This window comes from Schistocerca nitens, chromosome 1 (genome assembly GCF_023898315.1).
Source record: "Schistocerca nitens isolate TAMUIC-IGC-003100 chromosome 1, iqSchNite1.1, whole genome shotgun sequence".
Lineage (NCBI taxonomy): Eukaryota > Metazoa > Arthropoda > Insecta > Orthoptera > Acrididae > Schistocerca > Schistocerca nitens.
The window spans coordinates 211,289,997-211,313,147 of record NC_064614.1 but is presented as its reverse complement, the minus strand read 5'-3'; the positions used below and the strand labels follow the sequence as shown (position 1 = coordinate 211,313,147).

General features: G+C 42.7%; 1 protein-coding gene across 1 annotated transcript in view; it reads left to right on the top strand.

Moving 5' to 3' along the window:
- Nucleotides 1-23,151, top strand: part of LOC126235131 (guanylate cyclase 32E) — a 954,039-nt gene that overhangs the window by 902,077 nt on the left and 28,811 nt on the right. Inside the window, exon 22 of the mRNA XM_049943867.1 lies at nucleotides 12,439-12,537. Within this exon, the coding sequence (XP_049799824.1) occupies nucleotides 12,439-12,537 (99 nt within the window). The remainder of the gene's footprint in view (nucleotides 1-12,438; nucleotides 12,538-23,151) is intronic.

The following is a 23,151-nucleotide window of genomic DNA, read 5'->3' as shown; positions in this document are numbered from 1 at the left end:
AGAGGATGGACAAGCATGGGTGGCCGAGCGGTTCTAGGCGCTGCAGTCTGGAACCACGCGACCGCTGCGGTCGCAGGTTCGAATCCTGCCTCGGGCATGGATGTGTGTTATGTCCTTGGGTTAGTTAGGTTTATGTAGTTCTAAGTGCTAGGGGACTGATGACCTCAGAAGTTAAGTCCCATAGTGCTCAGAGCCATTTGAACCATTTTTGACAAGCATGGTGTCGGCAGTCTCTTTAGCCGACCTGTTGCACCGTCTAATTGTTCTGCCAGTGAAGCGCAATCTTTGGTTCGCCTTCCCCAGAAGTTTGTTTATCTGATCGTTCCAGTTGCGGTTCTTCGCTGTTGTAATCCTTGGCAATTTAGTGCAAGATCTGTCCAGCAGACGACACTGCAGTAGCTGGCCCCAATTTTGCATCCACCACATTTTCCTACAACAGGGGCTCCCAGACTTTTTGTCACCACCACTTGACATTTTTAGAGATTCTGACGGACCACTGTTGCTTGTTCACTTTTTAACGAACTCTGAGGTGGGGGAGGGGAACGTTGAGCGAAGAGTACCCTAGGGGTGAGGAACGATACGGGTGGCGTAATTTTCGCCATCTTGGACAATGCTGGCAACTTATATACGGTTTTATGTATCGTGTCGATCAGCTACTAATATGGTAGAAATGAGACGCACAGAAGTAGTAACGTTTCTCAGAAGCTTAAAAATCGCTTCACGGTTAACACAAAACACAATCACGTATAAAGTAGGACACAGAATCAGGTTAAACTTCACATGACAATTACAGTACTCAAGAATCAGCTACTTGTAGCTACTTGTAATACCATTCACCGGTTCCAGACGTAAGCTTCCTTCATGTCACGTTGCCATTTAACGTAACGCCTAACAAACAACAATAAACCTTTCACTACTTATTGATTACTCACATCACCAGTAATAGTACATAGGATAAGTTGACAGCAGTTGCAAAGCGGCAGGAAAACTTTGGAGTAACACCTTTCCCGTATCCCGCATATAGTCCGAAACAAACATTCCGCGGTGAGTCCATTTTCTTTGACGTTATACAGATGCTGCTTTAATAAGTCCGTTCGCTCACTATCATTTTACTTGAAAATAAATAAGGTAACGTAAGAGAATAGTTTTACTTGTATCAGTAAGCAGTTTGTTTACTTGAATACGTACCACCAGTGGTACATACCACCGTCTCGGAACGCTTGGCCTAGGACATTTGCTGTTCATATTACATTTTAAAAACGCAACGGGTAAATTTACTTAGAATCCGACTTTTCAGGTGCGATAAAGTAACCTGTGAATACATTCTGTGAGGTAAAGCTGCAGTAATGTCATGTTAGATCCTGCAAAATACAAAAGGACTTCAAAAAATGAATTACACCTTACTGGTGCGAGCCAAGTAACTTTTGTTGGACGCTGGATTACACTTCAAAGTGTCACAGATACATGACATTATTTTTCAATACAAACGCCACGCCTCTGTAAACAACGGTCAGAATGTTGTGCGAAGTGCAAGTCGAACTGAAACTTTATTCTGGAATTGGTACAGTCACCTGCATCAGTTGGGATGCTCAGACGCAGCTCGTTCGACGAAGAACTTACGTACTCGAGAAAAATCTTACGTAACGGAATTTAATTAACGCTATTTAAAAAAGTGAGGCCCTACTTTTGAGCCTTGAGCATCGACACTCCCACAATTCAATATTAATAAACTGCATGAAAAAGAAATTCACTCACTACGACATAAAAAAAAATCTAACCTAAATGAACCCAGTTTTTATAACAAAATATGCGTTGTGCACAAATTAATAAGGATACTACACAGAATTTTAGTTGAGCACACAATAAAGAACATCTAACTGAAACATTGTAATATATTATAATAAACGCTTACACGTTTAGGCAACGGCGTTGCCGCAGTGGATACACCAGTTCCCGTCAGATCACCGAAGTTAAGCGCTGTCGGGCGTGGCCGGCACTTGGATGGGTGACCATCACCCTCGTGATGCCAATTGAGGAGCTACTCGACCGAATAGTAGCGGCTCCGGTCAAAGAAACCCATCATAACGACCGGCAGAGCGGTGTGCTGACCACATGCCCTTCCTAACTGCATCCTCAGCTGAGGATGACACGGCGGTCGGATGGTCCCGATGGGTCACTTGTGGCCTGAAGACGGAGTGCTGACACGTTTGGCAAACTTATCTGACAAGGAAGTGGGGTCAGTAGAAATCACCTTCCTAACGTTATAAATTCAGCACAACGTAGCTGCGGGTGCATAACAGGAATTATACGATTGTATCGGAAAGAGAAATGAAATTAACAATGCTACTATTCCTGTTTGGCTGTTCATGGCTGAACCTACGTGAATTTAATTAAATATTGGAAAATCCCTCACTTCTTTCCGTCCTAACCAGCTGATGCCCCCAGATATTCTAACCATAATTGTTGTGTGTGAGTGAGCAGAGAGTGGACGATGCAGATGGATGCCATTGAAACTGGTCTGCCTGTTCAGGCTGACTCGCGGACAGCGAGAAGTCGCCAAGAAAAGAGTGGCTGTCGTTATCTGGTCTCTTCTGTGAAGAACAGTTTCTTCTGCACCCTGTCTCTTGTGCCTGCTCTGCACTCTGAACGCATTTAATAATCTCCTAGCAATGAGAAAAAAATTTTCCAGTTCTAGCCAATGGCGTAACTGTTAAGCTACTGTTCTCTTCCCATCAAAAACTGTGTAGAAATTATTCGCCAATCCTCCAACATTTCGCTGGCACTGTTCCAAGAATTTCGAACTCGTAAGGCTTCATCATCGTGACACTTGTTTATTCCACCGATGTACGGACCTTCGTCACCGAAAACTTCAGGAAATGGCTCATGGTCTCCAAACACGCTTCTTTCTTGTCTGTGGGTAGAAAAAAATCTCTCATCGCACCAGGTCTTTGCTTCTATTTGTCTCAACGCACTTTCAAAGTGGTTCAAATGGCTCTGAGCACTATGGGACTTAACATCTGAGGTCATGAGTACCCTAGACTTAGAACTACTTAAACCTAACTTATCCAAGAACACCACACACATACATGCTCGAGGCAGGATTCGAACCTGCGACCGTAGCAGCAGCGCTGTTCCAGACTGAAGCGCCTAGAACCGCTCGGCCACACCGGCCGACAACGCACTTTCACCAAGAGGTGTAAAACCGAGGGTCTGAATAGTCTGGCTGCCTTCAGTAGAGGCAGGCAAATAGCGATCAGTTCAAACGGGTTCCACTTCCACCTGCCTTCTGAGAATTCACTGCGCAACGACAATGCCCTCAGCAGAAATCGCTTAGATGACGGACCTAGCTCTGAAATGGCCAATTATTTATTGGGGTGAGTCTTAATAGGTTACAGGTCCCAGCTTTCTGCTAGACTCTTGCATTGTTCATAGTTTTCTAAAGCATGAGTCAAAGGTTGCTATAGGCACCAGACAGACACCTGAGTCAAAAGAATGCGGGCCAGCAGCATACCTGCCCCATTTGGCTCGGTCAGCACTTCCTTCCACCTGTCGGCGAGTTTTTCAAATGGTTCAAATGGCTCTAAGCACTGTAGGACATAACCTCTAAGGTCATCAGTCCCCTAGACTTAGAACAACTTAAACCTAACTAACCTAAGGATATCACACACATCCATGCCCGAGGCAGGATTCGAACCTGCGACCGTAGCAGCAGGGAGGTCCGGACTAAGCACCTAGAACTACTCGGCCACAGAAGCCGGCTCGCGTTTTTCACAAGTCACCCTTGATCAGTAGAGACTACCACAACGAGCCATCTTGGTTCATGTCCCCTGGTTTGTCTAAACGCTGGCATACCAAAACCTATGCTAACAAAGGTAGAAATTCTACCATTTCACGCACATAATACCAGTTACGCTGAAGAGCCAAAGAAACTATTACACCAGCCTAAAATCGTGCAGAGTCCCCGCGAGCCCTCAGAAGTGCCGCAGCACGTTGTGGCATGCGTTCGACCAATGTGTGAAGTAATGCTGGAGGGAACTGACACCATGTCCCCTCTAGGACAGTCCACAAATCCATGAGGGGGTGGAGATGTCTACTGAACAGCACGTTGTAAGGCATCCCAGATATGCTCGATAATGTTGATGTCTGGGGAATTTGGTGGCCAGCGGAAATGTGTAAACTCGGGAGAGTGTTCCTGGATCTACTCTGTAGCAATTCTGGACGCGTGGGGTGTCGCATTGTCCTGCTGGAATTTTCCAAGTCCATCGCAATGGACAATGGACATGAATGGATGCAGCTGATTAGACAGGATCCTCACGTCGTGTGACCTGTCAGAGTTGTATCTAGACGTATCAGGGGTTTCATATCACAGACGCCCCACACCATTACAGAGACTCCACCAGCCTGCTGATATGCAGGGTCCATGAATTCATGAGGTTTTCTCCATACCCGCGCACGTCCATCCGCTCGATACAATTTGAAACGAGACTCGTCCGACCAGGCAACATGTTTCCAGTCATCAACAGTCCAATGTCGATGATGACGGCCCAGGCGAGGAGTAAAGCTTTGTGTCGTACAGTCATCAAGGGTACACGAGTGGGCCTTCGGCTCCGAAAGCCAATATCGATGATGTTTCATTGAATGGTTCACACGCTGGCACTTGTTGATGACCCAGCATTGAAATCTTCAGCGATTTGCGGAAGGGTTGTACTTCTGCCACGTTGCACGATTCTCTTCAGTCGTCGTTTGTCCCGTTCTTGCAGGATCTTTTTCCGGCGGCAGCGAGGTCGGAGATTTCATGTTTTACTGGATTCCTGATATTCACGGTACACTCATGAAATGGTCGTACGGGAAAATCCGCACTTCATCGCTACCTCGGAGATGCTGTGTCCCATCGCTCGTGTGCCAACTATAACACCACGTTCAAACTCACTTAAATCTTGATAACCTGCCGTTGTAGCAGCAGTAACCGATCTGACAATTCAGCCAGACACTTGTTGTCTTACATAGGCGTTGCCGACTGCAGCGCTGTATTTTGCCTGTTTACATATCTCCGTATTTGAATACGCATGCCTATACCAGCTTCTACATCTACATCTACATCTATACTCCGCGAGCCACCTTACGGTGTGTGGCGGAGGGTACTTATTGTACCACTATCTGATCCCCCCTTCCCTGTTCCATTCACGAATTGTGCGTGGGAAGAACGACTGCTTGTAAGTCTCCGTATTTGCTCTAATTTCTCGGATCTTTTCGTTGTGATCATTACGCGAGATATATGTGGGCGGTAGTAATATGTTGCCCATCTCTTCCCGGAATGTGCTCTCTCGTAATTTCGATAATAAACCTCTCCGTATTGCGTAACGCCTTTCTTGAAGTGTCCGCCACTGGAGCTTGTTCAGCATCTCCGTAACGCTCTCGCGCTGACTAAATGTCCCCATGACGCATCGCGCTGCTTTTCGCTGGATCATGTCTATCTCTTCTATTAATCCAACCTGGTAAGGGTCCCATACTGATGAGCAATACTCAAGAATCGGACGAACAAGCGTTTTGTAAGCTACTTCTTTCGTCGATGAGTCACATTTTCTTAGAATTCTTCCTATGAATCTCAACCTGGCGCCTGCTTTTCCCACTATTTGTTTTATGTGATCATTCCACTTCAGATCGCTCCGGATAGTAACTCCTAAGTATTTTACGGTCGTTACCGCTTCCAATGATTTACCACCTATGGCATAATCGTACTGGAATGGATTTCTGCCCCTATGTATGCGCATTATATTACATTTATCTACGTTTAGGGAAAGCTGCCAGCTGTCGCACCATTCATTAATCCTCTGCAGGTCTTCCTGGAGTACGTACGAGTCTTCTGATGTTGCTACTTTCTTGTAGACAACCGTGTCATCTGCAAATAGCCTCACGGAGCTACCGATGTTGTCAACTAAGTCATTTATGTATATTGTAAACAATAAAGGTCCTATCACGCTTCCTTGCGGTACTCCCGAAATTACCTCTACATCTGCAGATTTTGAACCGTTAAGAATGACATGTTGTGTTCTTTCTTCTAGGAAATCCTGAATCCAATCACAAACCTGGTCCGATATTCCGTAAGCTCGTATTTTTTTCACTAAACGTAAGTGCGGAACCGTATCAAATGCCTTCCTGAAGTTCAGGAATACGGCATCAATCTGCTCGCCAGTGTCTACGGCACTGTGAATTTCTTGGACAAATAGGGCGAGCTGAGTTTCACATGATCTCTGTTTGCGGAATCCATGTTGGTTATGATGAAGGAGATTTGTATTATCTAAGAACGTCATAATACGAGAACATAAAACATGTTCCATTATTCTACAACAGATTGACGTAAGCGAAATAGGCCTATAATTATTCGCATCTGATTTATGACCCTTCTTGAAAATGGGAACGACCTGCGCTTTCTTCCAGTCGCTAGGTACTTTACGTTCTTCCAGAGATCTACGATAAATTGCTGATAGAAAGGGGGCAAGTTCTTTAGCATAATCACTGTAGAATCTTACGGGTATCTCGTCTGGTCCGGATGCTTTTCCGCTACTAAGTGATAGCAGTTGTTTTTCAATTCCGATATCGTTTATTTCAATATTTTCCATTTTGGCGTCCGTGCGACGGCTGAAGTCAGGGACCGTGTTACGATTTTCCGCAGTGAAACAGTTTCGGAACACTGAATTCAGTATTTCTGCCTTTCTTCGGTCGTCCTCTGTTTCGGTGCCATCGTGGTCAACGAGTGACTGAATAGGGGATTTAGATCCGCTTACCGATTTTACATATGACCAAAACTTTTTAGGGTTCTTGTTTAGATTGTTTGCCAATGTTTTATGTTCGAATTCGTTGAATGCTTCTCTCATTGCTCTCTTTACGCTCTTTTTCGCTTCGTTCAGCTTTTCCTTATCAGCTATGATTCGACTACTCTTAAACCTATGATGAAGCTTTCTTTGTTTCCGTAGTACCTTTCGTACATGATTGTTATACCACGGTGGATCTTTCCCCTCGCTTTGGACCTTAGTCGGTACGAACTTATCTAAGGCGTACTGGACGATGTTTCTGAATTTTTTCCATTTTTGTTCCACATCCTCTTCCTCAGAAATGAACGTTTGATGGTGGTCACTCAGATATTCTGCGATTTGTGCCCTATCACTCTTGTTAAGCAAATATATTTTCCTTCCTTTCTTGGCATTTCTTATTACACTTGTAGTCATTGATGCAACCACTGACTTATGATCACTGATACCCTCTTCTACATTCACGGAGTCGAAAAGTTCCGGTCTATTTGTTGCTATGAGGTCTAAAACGTTAGCTTCACGAGTTGGTTCTCTAACTATCTGCTCGAAGTAATTCTCGGACAAGGCAGTCAGGATAATGTCACAAGAGTCTCTGTCCCTGGCTCCAGTTCTGATTGTGTGACTATCCCATTCTATACCTGGTAGATTGAAGTCTCCCCCTATTACAATAGTATGATCACGAAACTTCTTCACGACGTTATGCAGGTTCTCTCTGAGGCGCTCAACTACTACGGTTGCTGATGCAGGTGGTCTATAGAAGCATCCGACTATCATATCTGACCCACCTTTGATACTTAACTTAACCCAGATTATTTCACATTCGCATTCGCTAATAACTTCACTGGATATTATTGAATTCTTTACTGCTATAAATACTCCTCCACCATTGGCGTTTATCCTATCCTTGCGGTATATATTCCATTCTGTGTCTAGGATTTCGTTACTGTTCACTTCCGGTTTTAACCAACTTTCCGTTCCTAATACTATATGCGCACTATTTCCTTCAATAAGCGATACTAATTCAGGAACCTTGCCCTGGATACTCCTGCAGTTTACCAATATTACGTTAACTTTTCCTGTTTTTGGTCTCTGAGGACGGACGTTCTTTATCAACGATGCTGATGTTCTCTCTGGTAAGCCGTCAGGTATTTTATCGTTTCGCCCAAGGGGGGGTCCCTCTAACCTAAAAAACCCCCGTGTGCACGCCACACGTACTCTGCTACCCTAGTAGCTGCTTCCGGTGTGTAGTGCACGCCTGACCTGTCTAGGGGGGCCCTACAGTTCTCCACCCAATAACGGAGGTCGATGAATTTGCAACCATTATAGTCGCAGAGTCGTCTGAGCCTCTGGTTTAGACCCTCCACACGGCTCCAAACCAGAGGACCGCGATCGACTCTGGGCACTATGCTGCAGATATTAAGCTCAGCTTGCACTCCGCGTGCGATGCTGGTTGTCTTCACCAAATCAGCCAGCCGCCGGAAGGAACCAAGGATGGCCTCAGAACCCAAGCGGCAGGCGTCATTCGTTCCGACATGTGCTACTATCTGCAGCCGGTCACACCCAGTGCGTTCAATAGCTGCCGGAAGGGCCTCCTCCACATTACGGACGAGACCCCCCCGGCAAGCACACCGAGTGCACACTGGCATTCTTCCCCGACCTACCCGCTATTTTCCTGAGGGGCTCCATAACCCGCCTAACGTTGGAGCTCCCTATAACTAATAGGCCCGCCCTCTGTGACTGTCGGGACCTTGCCGGAGAATCGGCCACTGGCCCAACAGGCGAGGCGTCCTGTGGTGGCTCGGAAACGATGTCATCACCACTAGGAAGCACCCCGTACCTGTTGGAAAGGGGTAAGGCAGCTGCCACGCGGCCAGATCCCACCTTCGCCTTTCGGCCAGGCACGCGCGAGCCCACCACTGTCCGCCATTCATCCTGGAGTGATGGCTGACCGGTAAGATGCTCACTGCCGGAAGACGCAGCGACATCAGGGGTTCCATGTGATTCCAAGGCCACTGAAGTAGGCATAGGTCTCACCACAGTTGCCCCAACGCCACTACGAGCTGACGCCTGCGCCTCGAGCTCGATGAGCCTAACAGACAAAGCCTCCACCTGCCCCCGAAGAGTGGCCAATTCTCCTTGCGTCCGCTCACAACAACCACAGTCCCTACACATGACTATGTTTACCCTACTCTATACGGTGACAAATTCCCAAGATAATCTTCTGATGAGCTACTCTGATAATCAAGAAACACTCACTGAAATACGAGACGCGAAAACTACGCTAGGTTTTCCCAGAAAAACTATTTAAAAGCTAAGCGCAGCAAATAAGTACAAAACAAATTTCTCTCCTAACGATCAAGAACTGTTAGTTTCTATGCAGAGCAGATAAACACAAATAGAATCCCTTCCTTAGTGGAAGGTCGTAAACAAAATGCAAAATAAACGCTTTATACAAACAGTACTCGTTGCTGCTGGTGCTCTCGCTCTGGCTGTCACAAGACAACTGCTGATTCAAGTGACTAGTGGCTAACGGCCGCGAAAAAAACAAAAGACGGTTTTTGGGCGCTTTCTGTTCTAAACGATCAAGAAAACACTAAGAAATCTAACACGAAAACTACGTAAAGTTTTATCAAGAACTGTTAGTTACTATGCAGAGCAGATAAACACTAATAGAATCCCTTCCTTAGTGGAAGGTCGTAAACAAAATGCAAAATAAACGCTTTATACAAACAGTACTCGCTGCTGCTGGTGCTCTCGCTCTGGCTGTCACAAGACAACTGGCTTCTCTGGCGCTTTAATGCAGAGTGTAGAGAAGAAGATGAAAAGATGGCTTCATCCTTACAGTCAGTGTTATTAAGCTCCTAACTATAATAAAATAGAGTTTACCATCTCAGCGTGATTTCAGTCTATAGTTAATTTGGTCTGCTTATTAAAAATAATGTGGTCATGTCGGGAACGGCTTAGCCATTCTCAGTTCTACCAATCGTTCGATACCTCGACGATAAAAAGCCATCCGAAAACTCACATCGTTGAAAAATCGCTTTCTCCACCCCGGACATGCTTTCTGCTTGCCTAAAAGATGGGTATCGAGTGGGAAGATCTGTAAAATATGATGGTTCAGCATCAGCCACGTCTGTGTGGCCTTGGTCATATTGTTGGCACCATTTCACTATAGCTGAACTGGACATTGCATTTGGTCTATATACCGCCTGAAGTTCAATGTGAATATGCGTGCAATGTAGACGTTTTGACCACAACAGTCACTTTGTACTGTGTACAACTTTGCAGTACGTTTCCAGTTGCCAAACCATTTTACTCCCTTACTGTGATGCATCGATAGTCTGTGCCGCAGCAGAACTGTCTGCAGCTTCGCGGGGTAGCCTTGCGGTCTGCGTCGCCTTGTCACGGTCCACGCGGCTCCCCCCGTCGGAGGTTTGAGTCCTCCCTCGGGCATGGATGTGTGTGTTGTCCTTAGCGTAAATTAGTTTAAGTAGTAGGTAAGCTCAGGACCGATGACCTCATCAGTTTGGTCCCATAAGACCTTACCATAAATTTCCATTTTTCCAAACTGTCTGCAGGAAACCAGGAATTATCTGTTCTGAAAAATGTGTGACTCTTGTTACCCAACAGGCTTACCGTAGGACGACTGGTTAACATATTCTCTGAACTTCCCACATATCAGTCTAGTGCAGAACTGGATACTTGCTCTTAATGTTGAGAAGTGCAGAGCCGTGGACTTCACGAAACGTAAAACCATCGTCTCATTTGATTACAGCTTTAATGGGTCATAACTAGACGAACTGACATGACACAAATGTTTGCGAATAACAATATGGCAGAAAGTGAAGTGAAATGAATACGCAGTTTCAGTTTCAGGTAAAGCAAATGGCAGGTAGTGATTCATTGTTACGACGAACCACCACCAGCTTCTGCCACAAAGACTTCTACCTCACCATTTAAACATGCGCTATACTAATAGCCAACACACTAAAAAAACTCAGACTAACCTTCGAATGTAAACCAACTTGAAAACCCCAGCCATTAAACGTATGACGTCCACAATAGAATAAAAGTACTAGCCGGACGAACATGGGAATTACAATCCTGCACCATCTTCCACGCCTACAAAGCCTTAACACGATCTATCCTCTCAATACATCAAAGTAATCTTCATATCTGCTCCTCCAACATTATAGCACTCCCTCAAAATCCTTGAACGTCATGCGCTCAGCATCACTTTTCCCCTCCTATTTCTAACATATTGGAGAGGAATTCTGACTTATGCAAGATGCCTTTGTAGTGTTGTTTTCGCCCATAAGTGTTTCAGCAGTTTTTGTGCTGTCTCCAGTGGGTTTATTTGTCTATTTTTCTTCTGCAAAATTGTTGTTACATGTTAACCATTAAAAAAACAATTTGTAAAAATGTTTACATTTGTAAAATGAGTGATTATTGTCAAATATTTTACATCCGTTTGCATAGAGTACGAAGTCGAGACAGGTATCACTGTGTTGAGGCATTCTGTGTTGTTTATTTACGATCTGCCTAAAGGTTCTAGTTTTGTAATATGTTTGGAAATAAGGTGGATGTATCTATTTGTTTACATACCTCACATGGAGCTATGGGATGTTCATGCTAGTAGCTCTGCGTCTACTAAGCAGTCTACAGCTTTTCATATGCAAACAGTAAAACGTTATTTTTTTGTTTTTTATTTATTATGCATTTCGAACGAGAATCACTGTGTACCGAGTTACTTCCGGTTCTTGATGTGGTGCTGTTTCTACTTTGTCTCGAACTAACACGTCTATTTCTTGCGCTTCTGTTGATACCACATTGTACACTTTTCGGATTTCGTACATGTTACGCAAACTTGACCCCAACTACCCAGTTGTTTCATCTATGATACCCAGCACTTGTACTTGCTGCTTTTATACCGGTACATTCCTCAACCTCGCACCCAAACACGCTCCTTATTGTGTCACAACGAAACGTTAATCACTCCTTTTTGACTGACCTACCAGATTTAACAGGATACACCTTTCCATCTTCTCCACACTCATCTTTTTCCCTTTTCAATAACTTGTTTGAGGGACTCATTCCACATTATTTTCACCTTTTTCGTTTCCAAAATCCTCGCCCAAAAATAAACACATGTACAGCTGACCCCAGCCTCAGAACCAGTATAATACATTTTTCATTCTTCCTTACCCACTGATAGCCACAAAACCGCACATTAGTCAAATATCGTTTGAAAATTCAAAGAAAGTCCTCGTTATCTTAATTTATAAACCACATGTAATTAAACGTAATTTCCAGGTTTTAATATCTTTTTATATTTTAAATCTCTCTGGCTGACAAGCGGATGTAATTGTGGATTTAGTGACTGGTGAGAAACTTGTGTTAACCAGTTTGATGTAAAAAAAGACAACTGACGTTAGCACCTGTGACTGTATTCTACATTAAAGTGGAATGTAATTGTTACCACTACCATGCCACTCCTTGGGGAAAGGGGGATGAAATAATGTAACACAAAAATAAACTTTATCATTAGATCAGCACTCTATGCGCAGCGAACGAAGTCTCTCTGCAGCTACAAAGTTCATCTATCAATTACCGCTGTCGTTGTTTTCAGGGCCAGTATGTGCTGGAGTCGTCGGTCTCAAGATGCCCCGATACTGTCTGTTCGGCGACACTGTCAACACGGCATCGCGAATGGAATCTACAGGATTACGTGAGTTTTGAATTTACACTGATCAGACAGAACTTTGTGACCATCTACCTATTAGCTGGTACGTCCACCTTTGACACGGACAACAGCGGCGACGCTTCGTGGCATGGAAGCAATGAAGCCTTGATAGGTCGCTGGAGGGGGTTCACAGCACAACTGCATACACACACGTCACCTAATTCCGTAAATTCCGGGAGGGGGCGATGAGCACTGATGGCACATCCATTCACATCCCGTATGTGTTCGATCGGGTTCAGATCTGGCGAACTGGGGGCGGGGGGGGGGGGGGGGGCAGCACATCAACTGGAACTCGCCACTGTGTTTCTAGAACCACTCCATCACATCTCTGTCCTTGTGACATGGCGCATTATCTTGCTGAAAAATTCCACTGTCATCGGGAAACGTGATCGTCATGAAAGGGTGTACGTGATCTGCAAACAGTGTACGGTACTCCTTGGCTGTCTTAGTGCCTTGCACTAGTTCCACTGGACCCACAGATGGCCTCGTGAATGTTCCCCAGAGCATAATGAAGCCGCCGCCAGCTTGTGTCCGTCCCGCAGTAAAGGTGTCATGGACCTGTTCCCCTGGAACACGACGGATTCGCGCCCTCCATTCGGCATGACAAAGAAAGTATCGGGATTCATCAGACCATGTAACACTCTGCCACTGCGTCAATGTGCAGTGCCGGTGGTCACGTGCCCATTTCAGTCGTAGTTGTCGATCTCTTAGTGTTAACATTGGAACTTGCATGGGTCGCAGGCTGCGGAGACCCATCGTAGGAGTGTTCGGTGCACGGTGTGTTCGGACACACTTGTACTCTGCCCAGCATTAAAGTCTGATGTTAGTTTCGCCATAGTTCGCCGGCTGTTCTGTTTTACCTGCATGCCCAGCCTACAATGTCCGATACCTGTAATTAGGGTTGGTCAACCAGCCCTTCCCAACACCACGACGTACAGACGTGGTGTCACCTTGGCTTCGCCACGTGTTGAAGACACTGACCACAGCACTCCTCGAACACCCGCCGAGTCGTGGAGTTTCCGAAATGCTCGTGCTGAGCCTCTGAGCCATCACAATCTGTACTCGGTCAAACGCAGACAGATCGCGCCCGTTCCTCATTCTACACACGGATAGCACGCTCACTGATACTACATGCAGTGCATGTATCCGACTAGCAGTCATGCCTCGCCAGGTGACGCTGCTATCGCCTGGACGAGTTTATATCGATAGTAGGTCGGTAGCCATTATGTTCCGGCTGATCAGTGTATATCCTATAGTAACTAGTTAGTTTGCGCCTCTCATGCAAAGATCTACTCTTTTTGTAATGGCAGATATGTTGTCTCATAGACTCAACGAGATACTGTCAAAAAGTAAAACCTAGTTATTTTAGTCACCTTTTCGGGTTAATTCAGATGAACATAGCCAGTTTCAAGCTCTACGCAGAGTTTTCAAATCTCGCTAGTTGATTCCTATGAACACTATATAAAGGATTCACTGTCATGTAGGTACAGTTTCATCTAAGTGACATAAAGTAAGGTGGGGCCAAATGAATCATTTCAACATTTTAGAACCCAAAGGGGTAGTAAATAACCAAATTTCTACGGGTGTGCTGCCGGTCTATAGTGTCCAACGGGCACAATATTTCGGCGATCATACATGTCGCCATCATCAGGTGAACTGACGGACTGAGCTCCTCTGAACGTGCCGGCACGGTGATCCGTACGCTATGGCTGCTCAGAAGGAACTGGGTTCGGTCGCGGCGGCGGCCGATTTAAATACCCTCCGCCCGCGGCGCGCTCCCTCCGCCGTCCGCGCCCCGCGCCACGGTCGCGCGGTGGAACAGGTTGCGACGGCAACTGAGATGACGTCGGTGTGATGGCTCTGTCCGCCGTGGTCGTCACAACTATACGTTTGCTCTATTTACTCTTGATTAACCCAATCGCTGGTTCCCAAGCCTTGCTAAGATTATAGCCACAGTCACGGTTTATGAGGCCGTCATTGGTGCGAATTTCGATGGCCTCTCTAATAACGCTGTCCTAGTATCTCGACGTCTGTACCAGAATCCTCGTGCGGGTAGAAAATTGTTTATTACGATCGTTAAATTGTTATGATAAATAAATCATAGCTACGAGGGTTGGAACTTTAATAGTGGCAACTATTTATTTACAGCTCTTTCAAAATAGATACGTATTTCAAAGTTTTACTGACCATCGAAATAGTCACCAGCATTGTGTACAACCCGTTACCAGGTATGAGGAAGTCGTAGGACACTCTTAACAGTGCCAGTTGTGCTGACAGTTCAAGCGGCGCTGTCTACTGGCCAGCGAATTTGTAGCAGTTCTGAAGCGAAAGCTGTGAAGTGTTTCCTTCAATTTAGAAATCTAATTGAACTCACGAGGGCTTAAATCAGGGGAGTGCAGTAGGTGGTATAGCACTTAGCAGCCCCATCAGTCAAACCAATCAGTAACAGCTTGCACTGTACATGCTTGAGCACTGTCCTGCAAAATGACGGTCAGGTTCTGCAGAAAGTGTCATCACCTCTGTTCCTAAGCTGGTCGTAGGTTGTGTTCCAAAAATGAACAGCACAGAGACAGAAGTGAAGACACTTTCTGCAGAACCTGACCGTCATTTTGCAGGACAGTGCTCAAGCATGTACAGTGCAAGCTGTTACTGATTTGTTTAACTGATGGGGCTGCTAAGTGCTATACCACCCACTGCACCCCGCCTGACTTAAGCCCTAGTGAGTTCAACTCGATTTCTAAACTGAAGGAAACACTTCACTGCATTCGCTACAAATTCGTCAGGCGATAGTCCGAACCGCTCAAACTATCAGCACAACTGGTACTGCTAAGATTATCCTACGACTTCCACAGCAAAGAGCTATACACAAAGCTGGTGACCACTCTGAAGGTCATTAAAACTTTGAAACACGTATCTATTGTGTACGAGCTGTAAATAAATAGTTGCCACTATTAACGTTCCAACTCTCGTATAAATTTTATCTAATAAAGGTACATTCCGTCAAGATCCATTCTCCTTCATTGTAAACAGCAAAATTTAAAATGTTGAAGCAATACAAAATTTAAAAGTTTGTAGGGTTATTGAATCTGAATCGCAAATGGGACTACATGAATCACTGCAAGCTGTCCTAGAGTTATACACAATACAAAAGATTACACTTTCTAACTGTTCCAGCAGTTGTTACGTGCATTTCCCGAAGCAAAATTGTTTTCAACCAGCAACTCCTATACAAATTTCTTGAAACCACACCTTGCACTTATCACATCTTGTCCATTCCTCTTTCTTCAGAAGTCTAGTGTAATAACATTCGATGCTGTGGAAACCACAAGGTATGTTTTCATCCTAAGTGACGATGAAGATTTTTTGTAAGACTGAGATGAACTGGTGAAGTCAGATGACAAGCTCAATTCTTATCTTTCCTTACTGTTAGGATTAGAAGGAGTAGCAGGGCCTGCATTTACTTCTGATTTTGTGGTAACAGAGCGGGACACATCATTCAGGAATGTCAATGAAGGAAGGAATAAGTGTGATGGCATTTTGTTGTGATTCAAGTGGAAAATTCCCATGCACTCAAATCTCTTCACAGCATTTCCTACATTAGCTGCACGTCTCCAGGTGACATCGAAAATCTTACCAAAAACAAATTTTGTGACGGTAGATGAATGATCATTGTGTATAATTAGTCTACATAAATAATAAGGAGGAAACAATGCTTGTTCCGATCAAAAAAGCCCCAAGAAGTGTGCTTCACATAGCCCCATTCACTTGTTGTTTTGTATGTTATATATATTTTATACGTCATCAGTTCCTCAAATTTACAACGGATGTCGCTAGCTGCATTGTTTACCTACTTGTTGGATGCTATAAACTGGCAGCGCAAAGATTTATACGAGGGTCACTCCAAAAGAAATGCACACTATTTCTTTTTTAAATCCATATTTTATTCTACATGTTTGAAAGCTTTACAGTGTGTAGATACGTCCTTTAGGAACAATATTTTCATTTCTCTACATAATTTCCATCCCTCTCAACTGCCTTACGCCATCTTGGAACCAGCGCCTGTATACCCGCAAGGTAAAATTCTGGACCAACCTGTTGGAGCAACTGTTTGGCAGCGTGCACAAGGGAGTCATCATCTTCAAACTTTGTTCCACGAAGAGATGATAATCACATGGAGCCAGGTCAGGACTGGAAGGCTGGTGTCTCAGTGTTGTCCATCCGAGTTTTGTGATCGCTTCCATGGTTTTTTTGCCTGACATGTGGCCGTGCATTGTCGTGCAACAGCAAAACATCCTGCTTTTGCCGATGTCGAACACGACTCAGTCGAGGTTGAAGTTTCTTCAGTGTCGACAGATATGCATCAGACTTTATGGTGGTTCCACTTGGCATGATGTCCACAAGCAAGAATACTTCGGAATCGAAAAACACCGTAGCCATAACTTTTCCTGCAGAAGGTGTGGTTTTAATTTTTTTTTTTCTTGGGTGAATTTGCATGATGCCACTCCATTGATTGCCTTGAATGTTGCGAGCTCTATCTTCTTATCTCGTGTTTTCTACTGAAAGTCTAGTGCTTGTACTCTTGTTAACTTTACTATTACAGAGATCGCCTAAACTCTCTTTTTTTTATTGGTCCTGTGCGCAACAAATAACTTACTTGGTCCTTCTGCTGCCACTGCTTGATCTGCTGCATTCCATTATTTAACAAAAACATAAAAAAACTATTATTCATGATGAGTGCAATGCATGTTCTGTATTGCGGTTCCTGCTGTTGCTGCGGCTTCTGCTGCTTACTACAACTACATATAATTCAAGAGAAAGGGTTTGGTCAAATCTAAACTCGTTAATGATAATCCAAACAAGTAATAAACTATATTCTGAAAGCGATTCTTTCTCATTCAATTAACAAAACGCTAGAAACTCTTTGAACAATCGCTTTGTATGTAAATCTGCCTCCAGTGGCATTAAAGCAATATTACAAATTAAGCAAACTCTTGAGACAGACTGACATACTTCTCAATTGAATACATAGTGAAACAATTCCCTGACTATTACAAAAGAAATTAATGACAAAAATTAATACTTAATCTAACAATGGTTTCCCCTTAAGAATTCAACTCCTATCATTATCAAAATTACCGTCTGCTGCTACGCACATACACAAACCCATTTCTTTAAATTAATAAGCGCGCTACAAATTATAAGAAATATCAATTCAATACCAAATCCTGTGTCGCTGCTGGCGGACACGGCATTACGGCAGCTCGGCGATGACCCCTTGCCCAACACACGTGCGCACCACAGTAGGCGGGCTCCTGCACTGGCTTCAAAACTGCCACTCGTTAATCCGTGCGCTGCGAAGCGCGACAACAATATCTTAGATTCCAGAGCTTGTGTATGCGCGCTGTAGCCAACCTTTAAATCCTAAGAGAGTATTGCCAACTCTCATAACCCCCAACCGCATTTTTGAAAATTTTGCGGGGTGATTCTTGCCTAACATATTGTCAAGGAACAAACAGTAATTTTTTTTTACAAAACGACGAAAAAATTAGGCGAAGAGAAAAATGTTACAATTTATATCCAGTGACTAAAAGTATTTCTTGCTTAGCATCTAAGTAATTATTTTTTTGTACAAAACGACGAAAATGGCAGAGATGTTGCTTGCCTAATTGATTGGAAAGGAGAAAACATGGCTCCTTTTACAAAAGTAATATGAAAATGTTGCTAGCCTAGTATGTATGTAATAAGAAAACATCAAAGGAAATATAACAAGTTTCTTACATAAGTAGATAAAAAAGATCATATAAGTTTTAACAGATGTGTAACTGTAACTACTTAAGCATCCAATAGTCTTCAATAAGCTAATATAACCTAATAACCAGTAAAAAAAATATTTGATTCTCTGCATTTGGTCACTTACGTTTCCATGACATTAATCAGTAGTGGTCTGACTACATGATACTGTATGTTCTTATACTCGCAGTTCCCTCTGGTCAAAAGAAACCAGGTCTACATGTTTTAAGTGCAGCAGACTCAGGGACTTCATATCCACTGACAACCACACCTGAAGTCAAATTTTACTCTGGTGAGACACTTCGACAACGTAGGCAGACTCAGGGACCTAGTGTCCACTGACAACCATACGTAACGTCCATTCTCCCAGAATGACACAGTTTGACATTGTTAGCAGACTCAGGGACCTTGTGTCCACTGACAACCACACGTCACTGCGTTATTGCATAAGTACCTCCTCGAGCTTATGTAGTACAAATCTCGGTAGAGTATTTCTGTATACTGAAAACGTCGTATTTTATAGAAAATAGATTCTCCCTTTAAAATACGATATCTCTAACCTAATTACAGAAATGAAGCAAGGAATAATATTATATCATATAAACAGACATGTGAGCTCTGAGCTCATTTAAATGTTTTCTTTAACTCTATTGCCGCAGCAATTACAGATTTGTGGCATATATCTCAAGCCACGAATAATGTGAGGCTCACCACACGGTGGCAAAGTCAATTTTCTTTTAAATTTCTCACCACAGCAATCACCGATTTGTGGCATGTATTTTTCAGTTCAGTCATAATATGAGGCTGACCACATGGTGGCAAGTTAATTTCCTTACGATTAGTTTGGCCAATAACAGTGGCAAAGTTTTGATTGTGACCGCGAATCATTACAAATGTGGCACCACACAAAAAAATATTTTAATTTCAAGGCATAAATCCTGTGCCGTCGAACTCTAATTACCTACTATTTTTACATTACTAGTGATGCCGAAAATGAATGTTACAATATTTGTTACAATAATTGTTAAGTACATTTTGGTTATAAAATATTTAAATAATCCTACAAATAGAAAAGTAATTCCATAGTGATGCTATAATAATAAAAGTTACAAAATCATTTAGAAAAAGTCTAGCCAATGGCTTACCAAATCAATTCATGAATATGTACAAAATTTAGTGAATAATTACGTGACTTTGCGTCAGAATTTTTACACTCTAATTACTAAGTTATACCAAATTTATAATTATTAGTCTGTAATGACTGTCAATATTTCTGATGTCAAACGTCAATATCTGTGGTATAGCGTCTCAATCGTTTTTATACAGAGTCCTCATTGTCTCTGTTTGGAGGCCTCCCTAGTCTTTGTATGAATCTGTGTGGCCATACCTTGGACGGTCACAAAGAACAAGAATAAGAAACAACCTACAAAGTACATAATAAAAAATTATTTAGAAAAATACAGCACACAAAACCCATCCATCTGTCCAGTAGAAACTGAAAGAAATGGTTTTTTCATCAAGGTGACAAGAAATAAATTTATGACATGACAAGAGAAAAATCATCACCTTCCAATTAACCTCGTGCTGGAATCTGCACTGCATCACTAAATTACAATCATGAAATAGAAAAACACAAGATAAATATTAAATTGACTTATGTTACACTACTATTTACACATTCATAAAACATGGCAGATACTCTCGCCTCTTGGCGTAAGAGTCATTTCGCTCTGGAAAGAGAAAAGAAATCGTTTAATGCACGACATAATTATCTAGGTCATAGCTCGGTGTTTTTGTCACGGCCGACTGTTCCTGTAACGTCTTTCTTCTCGCGACCCTTAACGGTAAGCGTGCTACGCTCCGATCTGAAAATATCGTCTACTACACAAAATTACGTCACGATAAGTGCTTTCGATTCTGCAATGGAGAAAACTTCCGTTGCGATCATGTTTCCTGTAAGAAATGCAATAAAGTCAACCTTAACAACAGTAAGAAGAGAAACAACACTATTATTCTTACCATTCCACAATTTCACAGAGCAAAAAATATTCTTGACACTCATTCATCACATAATTCAACACTTTGCTGTGTATTTGTATCAGAACTCCTTTTGTGACTCATAGCTATGTCTTAACTTACTGTGACTTAGATTTTAAGTAAGTGTGTACTCTACCTTAACATTACTGTGACTTAAATTTTTCGCAAATGTGTATAAGCTATATCTTCCTTCATAGAATACCGTTGTGGGTTTCTTCGTTTATAAGTGTATCTTTCTTACCTTCTCTTGTTCTATAAAGGTCTGCAAAGTGCTTTCTCATTGTGTCACACTATTCATGAGTGGTCCATAAATCCTAATACGCCTTACCTGGCAAACTAATAAACATGAAGAATTCACATAAATCATGACTATTCAAATTACCTCATAAATCAGAACAAGTGTCAGTCCGAAGGTTTCCTAATTATACTATTGCCCATCAAACATACCTTCTCAATTCAGAGCAACTTATACACTATATTTTACCGGAAGATAATGTCAACAGTTTCTGTTATTTCATGTTATTTTTCCCTAAAAACGTACATAGTTATTCCTTGCATTTTTCTTCAAATAAGTCACGAAAATTTCATTCTTTCAGTGAACAATCACAAGATGTCAACAGCTGGTATAATCCTCTCGTCAGAAATGTCCCTTTGCAAAGTTCTCATTCTCTCAAACAATACAAATCATTCATAATCATTCATTCTTGGTCTTTCATACAGCATAGATTGATAGTAGAAGATTAATAGATAAACAGGTTAGCGAAGATTATGAAACAGTACTGAAAATTAAAATCGGAAGAATATACTGTAACGGCTGGGGCACCTATGCTTACCAAACATATATTTACTAAAGATCAGTAAACCCCCTAGGGCCTTATTCCTTGAAAATTTTAATGTGTGATAAGTGATGAAGACCTCGCGATTTATGTGTTCGTATTGTCTCAAGTTCCACAGCGTTTGTGTGTGTAATGCGTCGTGTACGGAAGGGTCCTTCATACACCAAGAAAAACTTCCTACTCAAATATTTTCCCTTATGAGATAGTCGATGTGATCCAAGCAACACTTTTTGACCTACCTGTAAATTCTTGACGTTGACTCGTGGATTATGCAGCTTCTTTCTTCTGTCTGCAGCTTTCTTGCTGTTCTGTAATGCTATACTTACCACTTCATGGTGTTTTTGCAATAGTTCATCTAGAGTCTGTGGTCTATTGTTTTCAGGTTGGATTACTATGTTAAGTTGCCTGGAACCAAGAACCAGTCTAATGGAATTATCCCTTTTCTTAACCACGTGTAATGGGCTGTTATATGAACTCACAGCAGGTTCGATGATTCCCTGCTCTAAAATGGATTGTATTTCCAGTTTGACTTTGTCTCTGTATTTCAATGGGATGACGTATGGTGGTACAAAAAATTTATTATGTTTCTTGACCTTGAATTCATAAAGAAAGTTACGTATTGTTCCTGTCTTGAGGGAAAAAACTTCACAATTTGTTTGTAATATTTCAAATAACTCATCAGTGCCTGCATTAGGATCTACTTCGTCTCGGTAAACTTTCCTTTTAATTAATTGTTCTGTACTAATGGGTTGTTCTGTTTCACAGTAAAACGTAATGATGTTATCTGTGGACCTATTAGACAAATTCAGTGATTGTTGTGACTCAAGCGGAAAGAGAAAACGCAGATAATTCACTTACTCATCCTCCTTTGTTAGCCATCCTTGAAATTTAAGCGTGACTAGCATTTGATTTACTCGTAACATGACTTCAGCATTACAAAAGTTTAACATTGCTTTATATTCACGTAGGAATTTCACACCCAAAATCATTTCTGTTGATAAAAGAGGGACTACTAAGAAATCTGCAGAAAACTCGTGTCCTTGACACCTGAAAACTAAAGAAGTCTGATTGCGTACATCTACACTCTTTCCTTGAATGACTTCCTTTAATTTGGTCTTTAATAATGGCAAGGTTGGACAAACAGATGCCTGTTCACACTTCTTAAACATTGTCTCGCTAATTACATTCACAGGGCTGCAGAATCAAGTACAGCTGAAGGTAGAATATTTCCTAGCGAGATTTTTGTAATTGGATGAGCATACATAATTTCGCTGTTATCATTTTCTTGTAATAATGTGTCTCTAATGTCCTCCAGTCCATCAAAGTTAACATAATTTGTGTCTCGGCTTTCCGCCGCTACAAACGGTTCGTTTGTAGTCCTTGTTGCTAGTCATTGTTGTGCCAGCTCGTATTGCCGCGAATTATTGCTTGGGTTGGGCGGTCTGATTTCTACACTGTCCCTACGCTCTAAACTGGAATTTCTGCGATCCTGCCAATTTTGATTTGTCCCCTCATCATAACTGTTTTGGTTCTCATAATTGTTATGACCATAATTATCACGTGGGCTCGATGCTCTGTATTCTGCATGAGCACCGCGTTCCGAATTATAATTTGCGTGGCGGCAGCAATTTCGGTTGGCCCTACCGCGACCATTCCTTCTAAAATAATTTTCATTTCCATAACGCCTTTGCTCTCGCGATCCGCGATCTCTATTACTGTACTGAGAGTTCCTATGATCATAAAAATCATTTCTCTGGCGTCTATGATCTGTGTTAACGGTTGATGCCGCATATCGCGCGTATCTTCTTCCGCCCTGTACGCGTGAGGTTCGTCCGAATTCCATACGTGTTTACGGCCACGCCGCGGATTATTATTTTCCCAATACTGATTATTTTTATCTCTTTGTGTGTTTTCATAGTTGTCAAATTCTAATTCT